The sequence below is a fragment of the Patiria miniata genome, unplaced genomic scaffold (assembly GCF_015706575.1).
Source record: "Patiria miniata isolate m_02_andy unplaced genomic scaffold, ASM1570657v1 HiC_scaffold_9, whole genome shotgun sequence".
NCBI classification, from domain to species: Eukaryota; Metazoa; Echinodermata; class Asteroidea; order Valvatida; family Asterinidae; genus Patiria; species Patiria miniata.
In genome coordinates this window covers 8912349-8935454 of record NW_024037076.1, presented here as the reverse complement: position 1 = coordinate 8935454, position 23106 = coordinate 8912349, and the positions used below count along the sequence as shown (strand labels likewise).

Genomic DNA, 23106 nt, shown 5'->3' with positions numbered 1-23106 from the left:
AAAAGAGGTGTTCGCTCTTTCAGCAAAACGAAAGCCATTCACGCACATCGCTATGAAATTTGTTTTCGTTTTGCTGAAAGAACACTTACCTTCTTGTGATCCGTGGACAGAACTTTAAAACGGTGGTTATGTTTAAAATTCTGTAACTTGAAAAGTACATAAGTGATTCGAATGATTCTTGTACTTAAAGAAAGCCTATTAATTGGGCTTTCGCATCCTAGATTTTGAAAGGGCTACATGCAGAACTTCACTAAAACAATGGTCCTGACATTTGGGTTTCGCTTTTTTTGACTCACCCTGTATCATCTGCACAGAAAGCACAGAGTATCATTGTCGAGTGCAAACATGCTAATTAGCATGTTGGCATTGGATTGGGCATTCTGCTTCAAAAAATGGCAAAATGCAACCAATCAAGTTTCCAAAGTCCATAAAAAAAATGTTTCACTTTGTTTTGATTTTGGTGCATGATCTTCATCTGTAATTGTTGGTTTTTTTAATAAAAAGGCAGTTTACAATATTACAAAACATTTATGTACACAGTTGAAGTTTTTTTGTTTACAAATTTATATTGAACATCCGTAAGGGATTTTGTAAAAGTGGAATTACTTAATTTGCATACTGCCTTGAAAACCATTCCCCCCTCCCCCCCCCAAAAAAAAAACCCCAATCCAGTCCATCTGTTAACAGAAAAGAGAATGAACTTTTGTTCACTATTCCACACTAGAACAATCCGAATGTAGATTTCAATGTGCATGCAATTTAACTTTAGGTTTTCTTTTATCATACCGTAGGGCTGTCCATTTTCGAATAATTTAGTATTCGATTACTCAAAACTGCATTTAACCGAATATTCAGATATTCGAAACTGCCAGCTGCAACTATGTGCTGCCCAAAGTTGCACCAAGAGTGGGCAAGTTAACATTTGTGTGGTTAAGCTCACCAGGGTTAAGCTCACCAGGGTTAAGCTCATCAGGGCATATGCAGGTGGATATTCGGTCACGCCTCACTCTCCCCAGTGCTTTGTGTTTGTTTGTTCAACAGTTTTGCTCTATGCTTGAAAGGGACATTACTGCCTGAAATCCCCAAACATTTTACATTTTGGACTGTTTACTAATCCCATTTCAAAGGTCTGGTTGAAAAACTAAACTAATGTTTTACTGTTAACGAGATAAGACGGTAAAAAGAAAACACTGGTTGTTTACTTCTGACGCGCCGCGCATTTGGATACGTACTTCCAGCCGTGCCCATCCAATGTACGGTACTCGTTGTGTGTGTGACACATAACACACACAGTGCCAATATACAAAATCAATGTTGTTTCTCGCACATCCGCAAAATGCGATGCACTGGTGGAACACGTGCGGCAGGATTCACAACTAGCGGCCAAACAGCTCGAATTTTGATAGTCAAAAGTTTGAACCCTCAAAATTCATTCTAACAAGAATAACACAAAACTCCCCGTTTTTAAAGGATGGTTGTCTGGATATTTTTATCCTACATTTAAATACTCTTTCCTATTAACATCAGTTCGTTTTAAATGCATTTTGTAGCCCAACTGGGCACATTTCAGGACGTAATGTCCCTTTAATACTGGTACTTTATGTCCCTTCTCCTAAAACTGACCTGCAGTGTTTTAAAGGGTTTTACATATTGCTCTGAATATTGAATTCCCACATAGGAGGGTCATGATCACAACTACAGGTACGTGTATGATTGGACAAAGCATCAAGGGGTGTGCTTAAAGGATCAGTCTATCCACAGGGGTGGAGGAAAAAAAGTCAGGATACCGTGTAACAATAAGCCAGTGTTGCAGCACTCAAACTAGAGTACTTTGTATTCAAAGTTCATACTAGTACTTGTACTCGGGTATTCCAACTGGTACCCACCATCCACAAGTACTCCACTACAACACTGCTACAGAACTGTGGATAATTACATGAAGTTGTGTACATAGTATACCATATCACCACATCAGTTCTAAGATAATATGCTGATAAGCCCGGTTCCTCAAGTGGAGGTTCCCATGTGTAACCTGGGTGCTGAGTGGGACCGTGTGGGCTCAATCCGGGCCATGACCATGGCAAACCACGACGCAACGTCCACCTTGGCTATATCATAGCGTTTGAAGAAGCTGTGCTCCTGGAGGGCAAGAACAAATTTGGAAGACAAAACAGGACGAGTATTAGAATGAGTTCAAATAACAACAATGTATGCATTTTTGCCTTGTGTCTGTGAACCAAATGTTGAAGATGAAAAATTACGTGCAAAACCGACACAGCGCTGTCTGCTTTAAGTCGAAATTGTATACATGTCAAAAACTGTTGAAAGAAGACACAATCTCATTTTAAAAGGTGTGCGTGATCCATCTGGAGTTTTCCACTCCATTCTTGGGGGTACAGCAGAATATATTTCATTCTTCAAATGTACACATACATGTACATGTTGCCACTTGTCACCACAAACTGACACCAAGTGGTCCCTGAGTTTTCTTGATTAATACAAAAAATATAATAACACATGTTACATGTACATACATGTACATTAAGCACGCACCATTATTAACGCGCAGTTTTGGTTTTCGTGACCTCACACGCAGGTTTAGAGTCGTTGTTTTTGTTACCATGAACTGAAACCCGTCTTAAGTGCCTTTCACCAGTTAACAGGGGTTTTTTTTTTTACGTCAAATGATTCTATAACCCCAAAAGTGCACGGATGGAGTAAAATCGTGTCGAACCTTTGAAAGCGTTTTCTCCAAACAGTATTTCTGCTAAAGTGCTTGCGAGTCTGTTCGTGAAAACCAAAAATAATCGTACACGCAAGTTCACGAAGTGCACATTGTGCATGTCAGTTCTTGAAAACAAAGACGATGTGCGTACATGTACAGGCAAATGACAATGTCGTAGAAAACTATCGCCGGTTATTTTTTTCACAAGTTGTAAATGTCAGCAACCTTTAAAAGACGGCTATCTGCTCATTTTGAGGAAAGACTGCTTGATCTGCTCATCTTGAGGAAAGACTGCTTGATCCGACAGGGATTTTTATTCTACCGGCCCAATAAAAACTATCGCCGTTTATTTTTTCACAAGTAGTAAAATGTCAACAACCTTTAAAAGAGAACTATCTTCTTATTTTGAGGAAAGGTGGCTTGATCTTACAGGATCTTTTTTATTCTACCGGCCTAATGATCCAACTCTCATCATCATTTTGAAAATAACGGAAATTGAAATGTACAAAACATGTACGCAGTTCATAAGGCCAATCTAAAAAATCCACAAAGTACAAGTACATGTACAAGTCGTGCACTCTCAGTATAATTGAACCTTATAATGTGATCCAGGGATCATATGGACATTACTGTATCCACACTAGTTTGGGCAAGTCACAGAAATTTAAGCCCATGTACTTGTCCAGTATGGTTCATACATGTACATAGTATGTACATGTAGCTATTAGTAATTTGTCTTCCACCTGCTGGACGTCATCAAAGCACAATGATGTAAAAATGGCATTAAACAAAGATGCCCATTTGAGAAAAGAGCATCTGCATGAGGAAAGGCACTGAGTTTTTAACTCCTTGCCATTTCCACCTGCCGACAAAACCTTCTTTAATGACCAAAATTCTGTGTTTGTCAAAAGTCAGAAAACTTTCTCGAAAGAAACGTTTGGAAGTTCTATATTAAAGGGAAGATACAACATATTTGCAAACATCAAAAAATAAAACTACCAAATCATTTTGAAATACCTTGCTGGACTGTTAGTGAATGACAATGTAAAGCATCCTGTAAAATCATGGCACCTGGTATACTGTCATTTTCAAGAAAAGTGGTATTTTTGTATCAATTTCCAACGCTGATCGGCCGATCAGCGTTGGAAAAAAATGGCTTTTTTTTCAAAAAATGGCCCCAGTTGACCATCGCACTTGTTTGCAATCGATTACACACCTATGAACGGGTACAAGCCAGCTAGACTGGTTCCCTGACCTTACAATTCCCCAATATATGTAAACTGCTCTGTTTCTTCTTAAATGGAGTCAGGGAACCAGACTACAGGAAAATGATTGTTTGTCTTGGTTTTTATAGCATTTTCGAACCCAAAACCTCAAAAAGTCAGTGTAACTATATTTGCTATATATTTCCAACCCCCCCAATTCCATCCATTTCTGAAAATTACAGCAAAAGCAAATGATGTATATTCCCTTTAAGCCCTTTTCACACTAGAGCCTCTCAAGCCGGGTTGAACTCAACCCTGGGCGAACCCACTGCCGCCCCAGGGTTGAGTTTTTTATTTTTCAACCCCGCATTCAACCTTGCATTGTTTCACACTTGTTTCATGCAAATCAAGTTTATCATGCTCAGTTACTACTGTTTTGAACCCCTGGCAAGAATTTCAACCCAGATCTTAACCCTGGTCTGCAGCAGGGTTGAGTTCAACCCGGGGCGAAATCAATCTCAGGGTTGACGCAGGGTTGACGCAGGGTTGACGCAGGGTTGAAATTCTTCAAGTGTGAACCGATGCATGTTTTCAACCCTGCATCAACCCCGAGATTTGTCTAGTGTGTAAAGGCTTTATACTGACTTGGGGCTGTCCAGAATACCAAATTTTCGGATATTCGATCATCAACTGAATATTTGAGTAGCTTTTTGTCGGTTTGAATATTCGGAACAAAAAAAAACTACATGTACACGACTGTGATGTTATTTTATTGTTCAGTCATTGTCAGTAGAGGTGCTTCATTGTCAGATGCCCATTTTTAGTCAGCGACTGTTAATTGTTCCCACCCTTTCAGCAGGTTAAAGCCCTTGACAAAATACTTTTCTTGCATATTACAGCACGCAGTTGAAGCTGGCAGTTTCGAATATTCGGTCAAACTCAGTTTTGAGTAATCCAATACTAAATTATTCGAAACTGGACAGCCCTATACTGACTACATTATATGACTTTTTAGCAATTACTGTAGCGTATCTCGTTACGACATACAATGTACAGCAATCAGGATGAGAGGGTTTGTTGTCTATGGCTCGAGACATATGAGCGTGGTGAAATGAAAAAATTCTTAAAAAACAGAAGTTGGAAGAACTTGAAATTGAGACTGATTGCTTTGCTTGGGGCACTTTGGTTTAAGCTTGGGCAGCCTTTGTTTTGACTGGTGCATAAACAGCAACTGAAAATGGATGGATTGGTTCAAAGATGGAATGAAGACCTTCAACCAAGGGTCACACCCTCAAACAGAACTATATGCCTTCAACTTGTCCAAGTTACGAGAATAATCGATGCCCCCAATATACCGATATTCGATCATGAACCCAATACTCAAATAGCTAGCTTTCTGCTGGTTGGAATATTCAAAAGATAAACATTACATGTACACACACGACTGTGATGTCATTTCAATCGTAAAATTGCTGTGCTTTATTGTCAGACGCCACTTTTTGTTGACTTTAACTCTTGTTTTTGTCGACGGCAGTTCATCGTTCCCATTCTTTTAGCAGGTTAAAGCCATTGCCTGTAATAAAATGCTCACTGCAAAATACTCCCGCGCCCCATAAAATCAATTGCCGCGCGCACATTGTAACCGTCCCGATTTCTGTGCAACTTTTGCCAGGTGCGGCATGCAGTTGCAGCTGGCACGTGTAAACTTGACCGCTGAGTTTTGACTATTCAAATATAATCGAATACTAAACTATCGAAAATGGAAAGCCCAAAAGAGAATCCCTCAAAGACTGGAGGGGCTGGAGGGGGTGCGGCCTCATTTTAGCTACATGTACATGTAGGGGGTACCCTTTTTCTCCTGTCTCAGATCTCCTTTGTTACTAATCCGTAGAGAGAAAAGGGATGAGTACAGACACACAAAGGGAGAACAACAGATCCTTTCAGTCCTCGGGCGTTGGGTCTTTTTTTCCAAAATGGTCCTCTGTGGTAGGTTTGTGTGCTTATATAGATAGACTACGAGTGTTATAATACAGGGACATTGGAAAACACAAAGCATTGTCCTCGGGAGTATAGTAAAACAAGAGAGTGTGCATGTACATGTGTACACATAGCATCGATTTTAAAAAAAGTCATCTGCAGTCCTCTTCTGCTTTCAGTATTAACAATTAATTTAGAAACAAAATGACAATGGTGGGGGGGGGGGGGGGAGGGTATTGCCACTACCCTCCCATTCCTCAGATCGCCTATGCACATAGCCTGATATTGTTTATTGACTTAAGCATCCCACCGCGATCAGGCAAATCAAACAGTATAAAGGGGAAACTGTATTGGGACTACCCGGTACTACAATGTACTGTGCTGCATGTTGTGAAAATATCCTGCTTGCTGGCATGGCGGGGACAATCATTTTCTGAAATCTATACCGCGGTGAAAACGATGGCATCAAGTCGTCTCCACAAGGGTCTCCTGATTTGTTTTACTTGATCCTATTACAACTACTCCATTACTACATGTATGTCCCACATCAAAAAAAAAAATGAAAAATCACCCCAAACCGGGGCAGGCGGAAAGCTGATACTACTGCGCGCATCAGGAGCCTGTTGAAATGAAAGCCGAAAAATGTCATAAATTCATTCTAGGATTCACCGATTCCGGTCTAGGGTTCTGCCATTAAGTGGCCGCAGCGGCGAAATGCCAGTATAACTCACTATTACATTTTCTATGGTTTTATTTTATCGGTCAAAACCAGGGACGAAAACAACACATAAATCATCAGCAAGTTTGACACTTAAACCGACACTGCTAGAAAAGAATGCATTATCCCTAACCGCCCTGAATCCTCCAAAATCCTTTTTGCAAATTGGAGGAATTTGCAGGATTGAGGTTACATGGCCAAAGTGCGTTGCTGATTTCGGAGTATGCACTGTGTCAAGGTCTTGGGCCGGACCTTGTGTTGTTTATGCTCAGCTGTGCATAAATTTAGTCCTTGATTATACTTGACATCCTCCGCACTGCTCCAGGATGTCACTGCCTCTGCCTCAACCCATTGACAGTCATAGCCGGAGGATTTTGCAGGATTCAGGCAGTGGTCTCCCCTCCATGGACCATATTCAAGAAATAATGGAGGAATTTGCAGGATTGAGGCTATATGCTATTTTTTCATGAGGCCAATTGGAGGATTTTGCAGGATTGAGGCTACATCCTAGCAAAAAGGCCTAGGGAGTTAGGGTTAATGTTGTCTGCCGTAGTGTACACGGAGTCCATGGCATAAGCCCAGGGTGTCATTTTCCCACCGAGGCAACCTCGTTCCCATGGTGTCCCGCAGTACGCTCCTATTAAAACCCGTTCTCTCACCCTGGAATTCGATCATTATGTAAGCACCGTTGATATCAGAATTGTCAAGAACCGATTTATTGGAATTCCAATATTGAGAATATTCGATACATCGATCATCCCATGTAAAATTAAAGACCATAAAGATGACACTTTGATTTGAAAAAACAAAAAATAATAATTAAGTCCCAATTTCCCATGGCTTTCTCTGGAGCACAATGCTCAAACTTTGAAAAACAAATCTCGGCACCGACAGTTTACCGCTAATTCCAGCAAACGCAGCTTGACATTTCGAAATGTTTTTATTTTGAGTCCCAAGCAGAAGTTGCCTCCAAGTTTTATTTTATTATACAACAAACGTTAAATACAAAGTAAAAGCACAAACGGGAGATTTCTTTTGACGATAATCTGACGCATTATTGATATTTTCGATATCATTCCTTACTATAAAAAATTGCTATTGCCGATATCCATATCAAAATAATATCGAATAATCGAGTAATATCGATATATCAACAGTGCTCAGCCCTAACTCCCTGGTGTCTTTTACTAAGAACTGGACCGAGTCCACCAAAATCCATCAACTGCTGTGCTTCCAACACAAAAATGTATAATAGAATCCTGGACCACTGACGCACTGATTGATATTGATGGACTTACTATGGCTAATATGACAATAGCAGTACAGGAAGCTACATGTACGGGTAGGCAAAATCAATCGGATACCCCTAGCACTGTTTCAGGCCATCAGGCCCAAGTCCATCATACTCCATCAATATTTAGTCAAACCAAGCCTACTGGACCAAGTTCCCCAAAATCCACCAAAATGGGGGGATTGGATTTTGATGGAGATGGGGTGGTTTAATAAGGTTAACCCTAACCCCTAGGCCCTTGTTGCTTACAACCATCCTCAATCCTCCAAAATCCTCCAAAATTTTTCAACTCCGCCTAATTTTTTCAAAATTGTCACACAGTCCTGCCTCAAAATGCATTCATCCTCAATCCTCCAAAATCCTCCTCATCCCAAAACTTTGCACTCGTGTTTAAATGAAGGATACCCAACACCAAATCCTTCAAAATCATCAGACAGTCCTGCCTCAAAATGCATTCATCCTCAATCCTCCAAAATCCTCTTGTGCTTCATTCACCATTCATCCTCAATCCTCCAAAATCCTGATGTGCTTCAATCACCATTCATCCTCAATCCTCCAGAATCCTCATTTGATTCAATCACCATTCATCCTCAATCCTCTAGAATCCTCATTTGATTCAATCACCATTCATCCTCAATCCTCTAGAATCCTCCAAAACCGCCAGGAGGATTTTGGAGGAGTGAGGTGGCTTAGGGTTAATTAATCATTCCCATGTTCAAATATATTGCACATGTGTTTGCAAATTATTATGCAGAAGTAGTCTGGAGCCTCGCTGTGCTTTAAATCAGTGTTTGTTTTTGTATGCGGCGGCTGGGGTAAAAACATAATCAATTCTTCATGGCTTGAGATCCGACAGCATAATTTTCTTCAAAGTTAAAATGTTAAAATCGTATCCAGGCAATATGCAGTATGACATACATTTGTTTATAAGCAAAATGGGAAATGGGGTTTGTTTTTGAGGTGGAATGGATATAATTCGTTAACATTTGTAATACACGTTGGAAATAACACCACCAAGTACACGATACATGTATATCAGTAAACGTATACATGTAGATACTTGCTACTGCTGTCTTGCTCTACATGTACCACATGCTGTATTGAATCAGGATACAGGTAGAGTTCACACTCAGGGCCCTATTGGAAATGAGGTTTTAAAGAAGCCCCCAGGGGGAAAGGTTTGCCTGCCCCCCCCCCCCAATAAAATTAATTTCACTACAATAAATCTACATCTCACTGGCACCCCACTCAAATAAAAGGCTTTGTTGTCCCTTTTCATTTGATACCACATTTGAGGTCGTGATGCTTGTACATATACATGTACATGTACATTGTAGTTCTGAACATTTCATGAATTGCTCACTTTTCAGCCACGTCCACTTTCGGTGGAATTGCGCACGACGGGAATTTAAGACATTGTGGGCGACAATGAGATCAGGCAGGGTGAAAATCTGGCGACAGAGAGATGATGTTACTCGAGTTACTTGTACTGAGAGAGAAAGAAATCTTGGGTAGAAACACGACTGCGAAATGGAAATTAACTCCCCCCGAAATTGAGGTGTGAAATACATGGGCTCAATTAGTTCTGAGCTGGGCAGACAGGACAAGACATGGCTGTGGCATCAATGCTGTCAATCCACAGCATGTTCTATTTAACAGACTACGCTGTATTTGGCTGAGCATTAACACAAATTACCAAATTTATTGAGAATACATGTAGCTCCATCATCTCGTGTAGTTGTACGCTACACTCTTTCGTTTTTCGGTCACGTCGGTTGGGTTTAACTTTTATTACAACTGAGTGATTAACCGATGAACAGCTGAAAGTGACGTGTACACATTTACATACATTGTACATGTACTTTGCAGAATACTTGAAAAAAAAAACATACATGTACATGTATGTAGTTCTTCCTTTGGTTGATTTGAACTTTAATTATAAATGAACAAGCAATGCGATGAACAGCTGCAAGTTATGTACATTTACATGTACATGCACAATCTGTATATATGTGAACACAAGTACATGTAGTGCGTTCGATTACTTCCCCCAGCTCACTCGCCCCTGGCTCCTCGCGTGATGACAGACATGCGCAGTGGAGCTAAATAAACAAACGGTTTCAGGTAAAGTTTCGTGCAAGGACTGGAAAGTTGAACTTTGACATGACACACCTGCATCCGATCAACTGTCTAGGGCAAGGTCTAGGACCACGCCCATTGAAAATACGCGGGGAGGCACTGACAATAGAGTAGCCGTAGCTCTGGAAGCCCGTTTGAGGCACCCGCCGGCTGTCACGTTGGCAGCCATGTTTATTGCATGGCCTTATGGGATACTTACCCAAGTAACCGGCTCGGCGAGTCGGTTACTTGGGCCAAGCTCGAGTAAGCGCGAGAGCGAGAAGTCACGTGAGAGGTAAATCGAACGCTGTCGCGCTTGCACGAGTAAGCACGGGGGAAGTAATCGAATGCACTCAAGGCACGTTAACATTAGTAACAAGTCAGCACAGTCATGGCAGGTGGATGAAGAGAGGGAAAACAGTTTCCATCCAATTGGTGTCAACAAATTTATGAATACCGGTACATGTGTATTTAACAGTGGAGTCCGGTTGGCAGAGTGGTACGTGCCTCACCTTCCACCACTGTGTCCCTGGTTCGAATCCCACCTGGGCCAACATGTGAATTTGGGTTTGCAGTTTCTGCATCATTCTGTTCGTTTTCCTCAGAACATTCTTCTGGAGTTTTCCTCCCACCTCTAAAAAGTGTCTTAAATTTCTTCTCACTGTTTCTCTCTACGGGTTTCTTCAAGCTTGCAAGCTGCAGTGCCTGGGGCACTTTTGAGGAATCCTCAGTCTCATAAACTAGCAATAACTCACCAAAAAATTATAAAGATAAAGATTTATAAAGATGCAAAGATAACCTGCGTTTCTTACCATGAGTTGCTTGTATTTGGGCCTCTGACTACAATCCTTTGTCAAACTATCAAATACAAAATAACACACAAAAGAAACAGAAGAGCATTAGTTGGAACCAAAGAAGCCATTCATGAGATGTTTGACGGATAATGACTCTGACAGCTTTACAGATATATATGCCTCTGGACATTATATCACGCTAGAAATGTCAGTTTCTGCAGAATGCTACCCGGTTCATAGGAGTGACCCAATCTCTAGTTCCAAATGACCGCAAGCAAAATGGAAATTTCTTCTCCTCGTTGGGCTGCAATTTTTCTTTTTCTTTTTTAACCCTTACCCTACTAGACCCTCCAACGCATGCCAATGTGTGCCTCAAGAAAATCTCCTATGTTTTTTGCATGGCCCTCCAATATCTGCCATGTCATTTCAAGGGTAACTGGACAGGCACTCCAATACATGCCACAGAGAACAATGAGAGTCCTCTGATAACAAAGTGAGTGCCCCCAGCTGGTCAGTATCAGGCACCCTCCAGGGCCTCCAACTCCTGCCAATTGGAGCCTTCACTGCTAAGACTTGTTATCTGCCAAATAACTGCAGCTGGAGGGCATTGGCATAACCAACTGACATGCAGTAAACTACCCTCAGAGAGTAAGGGTTAATACAAGTGTCTTTAGATGTCTAGCACAAAACCGGACAAGTGGGCTGACGTTCTGTGCCCACGGCCGTTAACTTCGGACCAGTAATCTGATGCTGTCCGCTCACTTCCTTTATGACTTTAATTGAGTCTAAGAACGCTGGGGGGCATATTGAAAGATATCCCAGCAATTTTCATCCTTTGAAGGACAAACACTACAGGATCAACGGAACTAAAACCGAAAGGTCTCTGCAAAAATAGCTTTTCAAGTTACGCAATTCCAAAATTCCAACCAAAAATACACAGCTTCTCACAGAAATTCAAATTTGAAATACTGTCAAAAAGTTACAACATGGGTGCACATATTTTACTAGCTTTTATTATGACGTTTGGCAAATTGTATGAAAATGATCAATACAGTTCAAATGATCCCCCATCGCATGGTAATAAACAGCTTTTACATGGACTTGCAACTGAACATTAAACAGAAATCTTGATGTATTTTAAAATCTGAGCATATTACACCAGTGCTGAAAAGTTTGCATTGGCTTCCAGTAAATAAGCGTTTGGAATTCAAAGTTCTGTGTCTTGTTTACAAGATTCTAAATGGAATAGCTGCAAGTTATCCTTGTGAACTACTTAGTGCTCAATCAACTGCACACACACTGGGCTCGACAACCTCTGGTGTGGTATGTTAACAGCAGCCACTTGGCAAAACCGCATATGGCGATCAGTCATTCACAATATATGCCCCCCCCCCCCCCCCCACCATCTGTGGAATAACCTACCAGCAGCAATCCGATCTACTTGTACCTTCAACACTTTAAAAAGTTACTTGAAAACCCATCTTTTTAAGCATTACCTTTGTATAGCTTAAGTTAATTGTTAAGTTCTTAATTAGGCCTGCTTGTTTGTTTTTAAACTGTTTTTAAACTGTTTTATCTGCATTTCTTAATAACCTACATGTAGATTGATTTTTAATGGTACAGCACTTTGTGATGTCTTTGTCACATGGAAAGCGTTTTTTAAATAATTCATATCATTATTTATTATTACATTTTATTCAGACACTTCTTCACAATTTTACATTGTACATGTATGATGAGATTTGAAGGTTTCGAGCTTCACCAGTTTGCATCCTTCTCACGCCTCACCGCACCCGTCCTTATAACATCGCTTCATCGTTGGAATCCCTCATTCTCCTGACGGCGGGCAGAGCATACTTTTCGAAACGTTGAGTCCCTCCGGTTCTTTTCAGAACCACAAATACTTTAAGAGATTTATTCACATGGTGCTCATGGTGCTACCGCAAACTTATCTTGTTATACATTGTACATGTACATGTATGTTACAATACCGGTACCAATCAAAGCAATATATATGGACTACCGTACGGTACATACTAAGTACTTTGGAAAGTCATTGGCATTCGTGGTTTAGTATATTTCAGTTTTTAAAGAGCTCAAATAATATGTTGAAGAGACAATGTTGTCATCCACCTACCAGCACTGGACAAAGGAGTGGAAGTCGACTGAGAAGCCTCGCTTTGGTGGGAGTCTGGGCGGCTCCTCCGATAGGACACGGGCCAGGACTTCAAAGTCATTGTTGCAGTTCTTGTAGGGAAACTCCCCTGTTGCTAACTCCACCTAAGAAAAGAATGGGGTATACATGTAGTATGCATGTAAGTCTATTTATTTACTGATTTGGGTTTTTTTTACACGTCAATTGAAAATAAATTATGTACATGTACTGTCCAGAAAATGTACATGTTGCTAAAATACATGCACATGTACCGGTACCAGTAGGACTTCAATAGCGGGGTAGGCTGGTTCCACCCCACAATCAATATCACAATCAGTGTGGAAAATGTACAAATAAACGTACCAGAAGCTTTGCGTCTCTTTTAGTACCCCCAACCCCACTCCCCATCCCCCCCCCCTCCAAAATAAAGAAAGTTGCAGACACAAAAAAAACATTGAAAAAATAGTTTTGGTTGGAATTATAACAGTTGAAAACGTATTAATAGAAGGAAAAAAAACAAAATCAAATAGTAATGAAGTGCAGAGGGAGGGACGCAACTTGCAAATAATTCAGACAATACAAAACACTGCTTCTGATACCGTCGACACTACAAACCTGTAACCAGGCATGCGACTGTACCGGTACACAATGTACATTCACAAAAAAGTAGAAAATTCCACAATTCAGAAGACTTTGTACAGTGTTTTTCTATTTTGAACATGTTGAATGACAGAAATGGGAATAAAAAAGAGGAAATCAGCTGATCCTAGGAAAAGTTGCATGCTTGTGTAACGTAATGCCACACTTGTTTTACTATCATTGTGGGTATTTTTTTTTTTTTAACTCATGAAATCAAGCCCTGAGTCGAATCTGGGACCCCAGGAAACACACACCATAAGCAATGTATCAATTACAATACAATTCCAAGCGCAGTGCAATGGCTGTGTGGTCAATGACCATGAAATGTCAATGTGCCCAAGGCTTCAACTGTCACTGATAATGACAAGACAATAACACAAAAGGAAGCACGAAGTCAGCATCTGTATGCAAAATGAAGAGAATGCGTTTAATACAGCTGCCAGGCAAAACAGAGGCAGCTTCGTTTTCATGCATTACGTAGGTACATGTATTGCCTTACATGTACCGCTACAGGTACGGTACCGGTACGTACACAAGTTGTTTTGCTAGAATCTTAAGCTCCCTGGAGGAATTGTTATTTCTGGACACATTTCGATTTCTCTATGACTATACAGGATACCACAGTACTCGGTACTCGTACATATACTCGAGTACTACTGGAGTAGGCCCTACTTTTTAAAGAGTACTCGTACTTGTACCTGATTGTCAAAGTACTCGTACTCGAAATGACAGTACTCGTACTCGGAGAGCAAAGTACCCGGTACTTGTACTCGATATGTCAAAATTGTACTCGATCATCAAAGTACAGTACTCGAATAGCAGTACTAAAAAAAAAAATGGTATAGCTTGACTCATACCACGGCCTTATTCTATTATCGATACTTTCAGTGGTTGATTGGGTTGCAGAGAAATCAAAAGTTTCCTGATTTTTCTCTGTGCACGTCCAGCCAAACACATTTAACAGCTAGCCGTGCGAGTGGGTATGTATATCATGTACATATAACGTGTACGTGTGTATCAGTCTGAGTCAGTGTGCCTGGGCCAATTACACACAATGAACCATTTGCAGTATGGCCGTATCTATAGAAGTACATGTACTTGTACTCGTACTTGTACTCGGAATACAATGTACAAGTACCGGTACCCGTACTCGGAATACAATGTACAAGTACCGGTACCCCGTACTCGGTAACCTAAGTACTTGGCAGTACTTGGTACTCGGAAAAAAGTACTCGACTATAACACTGGGATACCATTGATATCAATGTTACTTTTCTCAACTTGGAAAGCAACTCGACCAGGCAAAACCAAGTACATTGTACCGGTAATACTGGTCCAAGAGTGCACACAATTTTACTGAACTAATTCGGAATGACCTTCATTGCAGCTACACGATGTCGCGCACTGAACTGACAAATTTTATAGCAACCGCGTGCGTGTGTACGTCGTCTTAAACGCTTGCGCGCACTTCACCTACTTAAGAACGAATAACTAATGGTAATTTCAAACGAAACGCCGTTAGACGCATCGTTGGAAATGGCCTGCTTTCATTGTTTTCTTCCAAATGACAGCTTGCCAGAAAGAATAATTTCACACAGAGTTTTGTCCCAATACTATCTTTCAACTGAGTATATTACTTTTTGGATAGCTGCAAATGATGGACTGTAGCTTTAATCATTGTATACTCCATTTTATTGTGAATTCTTATTCACAAACTAGAAATTCCTCAAACTTGATTTGTTTAAGGAAGCTAGCGGGGAGCGCTTACAAGAGTTCCCAAGCGTCCCGAATATATGCAAGACTTTTATCACAAAATAACAATACGTGTACCAAAAGGGATTACATTCACAGATCTAGCTACTGCTTGTTACATATGTACAACATTGCCTCAAGAAACACCTGCATTAAACACTGTCAATGTCAGTAAACAAGAAGAGGCTGATGAAATGGCAGAATTAACATGTTGATAGATTTCCTTAGGATACACGCATGGGAGACATTAACAAAACATTCAAAACCTTCGAGATGCGGATGTACAGTACAAATATAGTGATGCATTAATGCTTGTGTACACAACAGGAAATTGCAGTGTAAATCAGCAAATTTTCGACAAATCTCTGGACACAGTTCTGGCCTTTAAGGCATCCTGTCAACTCGGTGCATTCCATTTGTACATCTCTGCCAGACTTGGAATTTGAAGACTCTCAACACAATATATGCCCGGGAAATGATGATTAAGCGCAGTTTAATCAGGTTTATTGACGCGCGGACACCTCGACATTTTTTGAGAAGATCCCTTATGTGGTCGTCTACGATTACGTCACACGCTGAACGCGTGAATAACTGGCGGTGATTGGTGGAAAGTTCTTTTGTGTACATGTAAATAGCACGCAATAGTGTGGCGTCGCGTCATTCTCGATTCCACCTCTGACCAGAGAAAAGGCAAATGTTTTGCATCTCAGCTTATTCCTCGAAATGTCATATGATTCTATCAAACAGTTTTATATTGTGTTCTGAATTGTTAACAAGGTTATATTTAAATATGTAATATTAATATTGTGATTTGTCTGGTACTTCAAAGGAAGTTTTTTAATTGTTGGTAAAGTAAAAGGAAATTATATGTATGTATCTATTTATATATTATATGTACATGTATGTATCTACTTACATCCCAAACGTTTTGAATCTGAGTGGGAAGTAGTATTACTGGTTAATGTTTTATGGCAACTATACTTTACTTTGAAAAATGTAATATTGCCATGGAAACAATCTAAAGATTTCAATGAACATTTTCTTGCAATGTATTTATTAATTTACATAAAACTGCAAATACTAAATTAAATATAAAATATAAATAATATACAATGTGTTAAATTTTAAATAAAATATTAAGGACTCCTGAACCCAAATGGAGATTGGTTGTTTCAGTTAGATGTGTTTTCATTTTGAGTTCGAGTAACGCAAGTCCATAAAAGGTTTTACAGGACCTGATGCATACCGGTAGTTCCTTGTCCACAACCCATTCTAGTGCTCTCCACAGTTTATTCAAAACAATCCATGTACATGTATGTCCAGAGTCTAGCCCATGGAAAATTACTAACGCATAAAGTAGGGATGTAGTGAAGTCCATCACAAGTTCAATCACAAGTAAATCTCAAGTCCAGTAATAGTTCTAGTCACAAGTACCGGTAACAGTGGATGACTTGTGATGGGATTGTGATGATGGACTACATGTAGCAGGGACTTGTGATGGAATCGACTACATAAAGTTACCCTGATTGAAATCTATCTTTATTTGGGTCGACTTGAGTCACTCCAAATATAATTTCAGTTTTGTGTGATTCTGAAATATATGCTAATTCTGTACAGACATACTGTACATGTACACAACAATGTGCACCCTCTCATGGCACCCCTCATCTGTGTAAAAAAATGTCATGTTGACATCATCTTAACCCTAAAAGGGCGAGAGGGGGGTGTTCCGCCCCCCCCCCCTCAACTTTTTTCCGCGATAGCCTTGAAAAAAACTTTTGATACCAAAAACTTAAATTTCAGTGAAAACTGAATTTTCCCATATATACGGTACGTAGTGTACAGAAAGCAGAATTAGCATTCGTGCATGTACATGTATACATGTATGAATAATTAATTATCCATATTTCCAAAATCCTTTTACCTATAGTCATGAAATTTCTTGGGTATAATCATAATCAGTTGCTCTATGCGTGTACTGAGTTTCATAATTTTTCGTTACTCGATGGCCGAGATCTTAGGGGGGCGGCAACATGATTTCGTCTATACCGGTAGCACTCCATTTCCAATAATTGGTCAACTGACTGATCTGAAATGACCTACATTTCTATAAATGACAGCAAGCCAGATGGAATAATTTCACACAGGTGTTTAGTAAACAATGTACATGTAGTTACAATCTTTAACCCTAACAGAACTCAACCCATCCAACCCCAACGGCATGGTTTGTTGGAATCTGTCAGGATGGGTACAGTACCCCTAAACTGACAGTCTTTTACGTGTACATTTTGTACATTGGGTTGGCACACCTCCAGAATCAAGGTCAGAAATATGTGTGTGTTATTTCCCGTATGGTGTTTGAATTTGCCAGGATTGGTATAGTTCCAAGTAAATCATGCCAAGGAGTTGAAAGTTAATCCAATTGAAGTTTTTGATAATAATTTGGTAGTTAAGGGATAAATGCAAATCATCCTCAGTGCGTGAAATTACAGTCGGACATCGGACATTTTCCGACCACTTTCATGGTTTGTCCGACCAAATGCAGATGTGCTCGGACAAAATGTCCGAGCGATTTATGTATTCTTTGTGGAGTTGTCTTTTTCAGAAGTATGAAATAAACGGTTGCACTCAAAAGTATTTTGTTGTTTTACTTTATTTCCGATGATCCGGTCTGTAATACTTACCGTACGCTGAGCGGCTGCTAACTACATGTACGTGTTGTCTTATATTCACGCAATAGATGCAACGCGTTTACACCCCAATACATGTAATGAGAATTTAGCAAGATCAAAGTACGTTGTGTTGCGCGGTATGCTTTAAGTGCGTGATTGTTACTAAATTCTCACAACGTGGCTTACTACAGAAACGAGCGCGTGAATGCCCGGCGCTTGTCATTGCAACTACATAGTGTGTATTATGGATACGTACATACGTAAACATACATACTGTACATGTACACACGTGTATGTACCGTCCACGTGTTTGAAGTATAGTAAACGCGGCCTTTTGAAAGTTCGTCTCGCAAGGTTTCACAGAGTAATTTACTTGGGAAAAAGGAGCATTTCAAGTTTTCAATCATGAAGAGAGCACTATGTAAGTATGTTTTAACTAGTCCTCGACTGTTGATAACCTATTTGTTTGCTCATGTGACCTTCAAATTTGGAACGCTAAATGGCAGATCAAAACTTGACAATGGCAGAACACTTTTGATTGTGCTCGGACATTTTGTCTGACCACTTTTTTTGTCTAATTTCACGCACTGATCCTACATTACTACATACTATGTACGTCAAAACGTTGTACTCACCAAGGATATTCCCAGGCTCCACACGTCCGCTCTGACGTCGTAATCTGGATTGGCTGGGTCTGGCGGGTCGATTCTCTCAGGCTGCAAAACGTGAGGGACATACCGGTATAGTCAAAATCAGATCATCATTCTGTTAGTGGTAAACCGACTTGTAAATTGGTATCATTTGGAAGACCGAATCATGAACCGGGGTAATGTGCACAAGATGTTCCTACCAGGTTTTATACATAATGTAATCTACATGTGGACCAGGCAGAACCTTGACCGAAATTACTTGCCTTGCTGAAATGTAGCAAATATTGTGTTGATTCAATTACATGTACATGTACGTGTACATGTACATTTATGGTACCGGTAATTAAAGGTACCAGTAACATACATGTACATGTACATGTACATGTACAGCACTTGCTTACGGCTGTGATTTTCAGAAATGAACTATGGGGTTAGTATTTCATAGCAAATATTTACACTGACTTGTTTAAAGTTTTGGGTTCACAGACGCTGGAGATTGAAACCAATTGGCAAATGTTGTTCTTGTACCGGTAGTCTGGTTCCCTGACCCTACTTCAGACGAAACGGAGCAATTTATAGACGTCGGGGGAATTGTCAGGTCTGGGAACCAGACTTGCTTGCTTGCGCCCGTTCACAGATTGTGTAACCGATTGTAAACAAAATGGGGACTACCGTGACTAAATTTGGTAAAAATGGGGGCACTATTTGAAAAAGATTTTTTTTTCCAAATGATGGTCGGCTTGTTATCTTATTCATTTCCTAATCCTAATACATCTCTCTTTCTCCCCCATTCTCCCCACCATTCTCATCCCTAGCCCCAACATTATCTAGTCCCCCCCCCCCCTCTCCCAATCTCCCTTATTTTTTTCTGGTCTTTTATGAATATACTGGTCATGATTATGGCTGTTATTGTTTTCAATTTGTTGATTTGATTTTAAATTTGCTTTCAAAGATGATTTGATGTCTGTTTAATAACTAAATTGTAAAATGACAGCAATTCAGCCTCCTGGCTGTCATACAGACATGTACATGTGTCATTATTAATGAAAATAATAATAAACCATGAATGAAAATAACAATAGACTTCCCACAAGTACGGTGGGAGGGCTGATGCACCACTAGTCCGAAAATTTGGGACTCTTAATACTGTGTACGAGAGCCCCAAAACTTAAGGTATTGAAAACAAGCAATACAAGAAAATAAACTGGCACCTGAAACAACCGGTCCATTATCAGTACTGCATCAATCAACTGTGCCAAAAGAAATGTCTAGGATTTCAGGTACTAGTCTCTATTTCTACACATTTCCCCATAGTCAGGCACCAGACTAATGACAATGAATGAAGAGATCAGTCTTTTCAAACATTTGACCACGGCCAATGACGGCTAGATATGTACAGTCTATCTAGTCTTTAGCCTCATTTTGAAATCACCTGACTTCTTTCTCATGTGCAAAATATTAAAGAAAAGTCTCCTTTAAAAATTGAATTGAGTCTTCAACTTGGTTGGTGGAATACTGAGGTTCTATTCTTTGGCAAATGACAATTTTGGAAAATTTTGCTGGCTTAAAGAGTGAGTTAAGTTGGCCTGATTGATTGTTTTTAGTACTCAAGGTCCCATCAGTCTGATACACCACAGTTGTTGCTTTTTTCTCTCTCTCTTGTTGTATGCTCAGTATCTGGTTCTCAAGTAAGAGACTCCATGAAACCATTTGTTTTGGTGTTAACTGCAAAGCTCTTAATTACGGTACGTAATTTGACGGTCAAACTCCAGTCACGATGGCCTGGCCCAGACACTCACGGCATTCTACGCTAGCCTACTGGGCACCAGGGCAGGTGGTCCCCACCTACTCACTTTTACATTAACCCCTAAACCGGCCAACCTCCGGAACAAACTGTTGTCCAAAACAGAAATATCACTCCCGCTTCGTCTGTAGTCTGTCAGTCCCAACGTCGCCCAAAATATATTTTGGCTCGTCTTCTTAACTCCCTCAATAACATGTGTCTGGCGTGATATGATTTACAGCGTCCACAAGTAATAATTGTTTGCGGTCAGCGTTTTTTTTCCCGGGGTTTATATTTAGTCAGTCCGGCTGGCCCAGGGATTGACATTTGGATTTAAACGTTACCGCAATTTGTGACAAGCCCCAAATGGAAATTTGATTTGGTCGGGAGTCAACCGGGTGAGTGGCAATATTTAACCAGGCAATCAATTTCCAATCTTGTGTACTTGGAGCCGCCGGCCTCACATGGTACAAATATATACTGCACCTGCGCCTGGGCAATTACAGCCAATTAGCAAAAGATGAAACTTCACGTTTTAAAACAGTTTCAGATGTCATTTCTATCATGTGTCTCACTGTTTACCACTGAAGCTGGCAGTAAAAATATGTTTGTTGTGTGGTACCGGTACATGTATCGGAAGTGTAGCAGCCTTGAGAAAAAATATTTTCCTGATTGTCCAACATGTCCAAAACGTCAGGGGAAAAAGTTTCATGTACATGTATTAATGTACAGTGTAGAAGTCTGGTGATACCGGTAGGTGACGCGGTGCCTTGAATTGCAATGCGTTTTATTTACAGTGTACATGTACCTGTACGTTTACTTTAAAAGTCGGTTCGGAAGTACCGTACATATATACCGGTACATGTATGTATACCGGTACATGTATGTATATACCAGTACATTCTCTGAAAAATGAATTGTTTTGAACGTTATAGTTTCAGTTCCTCGAATAGGAAAACAAAACAAAACAACATGTTTTTATTCTCTTTAAAACATGTTCTGGTTTTTATTCGGTGGATTAAAACCAAATATTATTCAGTTCATTTGACAGTGTGCCCTATTTTTAATTGTACTGAAGTGCATTACCAAGCACTGGCTTGAATGAACAACCACTACCAGTACATGTACAGGGCAAGTAAAAAAAACGAAGGCGCCAATGTCGGGACTATTGTTTTATTGAAGTTCTGCCTGTAGCACTTTCAAAATCTGGTGCAAGTACCAGTACATGTATGAAAGCCCATTTCATAAGCTTTCTTTTAGTACAAGAATCATTCAAATCACTCATGACTTTTCAAGTTACGGAATTTTAAACACAACCACTGTTTTAACATGTTTAAGGTTCTGTCCGGGGATCACAAAAAAGTGTGCCTTCTTTCAGCAATTCACACACATCCCTATGTGATTTGTTTCCTTTTGCTGAAAGAACTCTGAATTTTTTTGAGCTCCGTGGACAGAACCTTAAAACGGTGGATGTGTTTAAAATTCCGTAACTTAAAAAGTACATGAGTGATTTGAATGATTCTTGTACTAAAAGAAAGCTTATGAATTGGGCTTTCATATCCTAGATTTTGAAAATGCTACATGCAGAACTTCCCTAAAACACTGGTCCCAACATTTGGGTTTCGTTTTTTTTTTTTTCACTCACCCTGTATACCAAACAATCTTTTCTTTGAGTGAAGTCATGCTGAACACATGGCATTGTTGTGAACAATTCCACATTGAAAATCAAACGTCTCTAAAATTCACAGTTCATTTTTTTAACCCTATATAAAAAAATACCAACAGGTTTTCGCTAGGCACCCTGCCAAATGCAACAAAATGTAACTTGTATGTACATTTAGCTAAAATAGAACCCATTGACATTGGGGGAGAATGCTAATTCCAAAAAATGCAGAGTGCTCACCAAGTGACGCCACTTAACATTTCGCGATGTTGATATCTTGAGTCACAAGAACAAGTTGCCACCAACTTTTATTGTATTATAGGCCTACAGCAAAAGTTAACCAAGTCAAAACACAAACGGGAGATTTATTTTGACTATCATCTGAAGCATTTTCAATATCATTCCTCAACTTTGTTTGTTTGTTTGTTTGTTTTTTGTTTTGTTTTGTTCTGTCTTGCTCTGTTTGTTTTTGTTTTACTTTGTTTTCCTTGTCTTGTCTTGTTTTTGTTTTGTTTAGTTACGTTTGTTGTTTTGTTTTTCTCTTCTTTTTGATATTTTGTTTGTTTGTTTGTTTTGTTGTTTTGTGTTTGTCTCAAGTAGGCCTATATGTGCGTTTTTTTGGTTTTTTTATCCATTACTTTTTAGCATTCTATATATCCATATATATGCATATATCCAATGAAATCGTCTCCTATCACAATTCACAGTGCTCGTTTAATCTCTACGGTATATACATAATTTGTTTTTAGTTTTTATAAAATCAATATATATTTTTTATAATGATTCTTTTTTAACATATTTGTGTTTATATATATAAATATAAATATTTTTTTTGTTTTATATATTTTTTATATATTTTTAAACCAGTCCTGTAATTGGCGTTTTTTTCTGCTGTTGGATGTGGATAATAAATAAATACAAATTTTCGAAAATTGTGATACTTCGATATGATTAAAAACATGCT

The 23106-nt window shown here is 39.6% G+C and overlaps 1 protein-coding gene across 2 annotated transcripts in view; it reads right to left on the bottom strand.

Moving 5' to 3' along the window:
- Window positions 1-949: 949 nt before the first annotated feature.
- Window positions 950-23106, bottom strand: part of LOC119721062 (dual specificity mitogen-activated protein kinase kinase 7-like) — a 45412-nt gene continuing 23255 nt past the window's right edge. For both annotated transcript variants that reach the window (XM_038190942.1, XM_038190943.1), the window contains 4 exons: window positions 18682-18762; window positions 12966-13108; window positions 10847-10892; window positions 950-2139 (listed from right to left, as the gene is read on the bottom strand). In XM_038190942.1, coding sequence (XP_038046870.1) covers window positions 2008-2139; window positions 10847-10892; window positions 12966-13108; window positions 18682-18762 — 402 coding nt within the window. In that variant the 3' untranslated portion in view covers window positions 950-2007. The remainder of the gene's footprint in view (window positions 2140-10846; window positions 10893-12965; window positions 13109-18681; window positions 18763-23106) is intronic.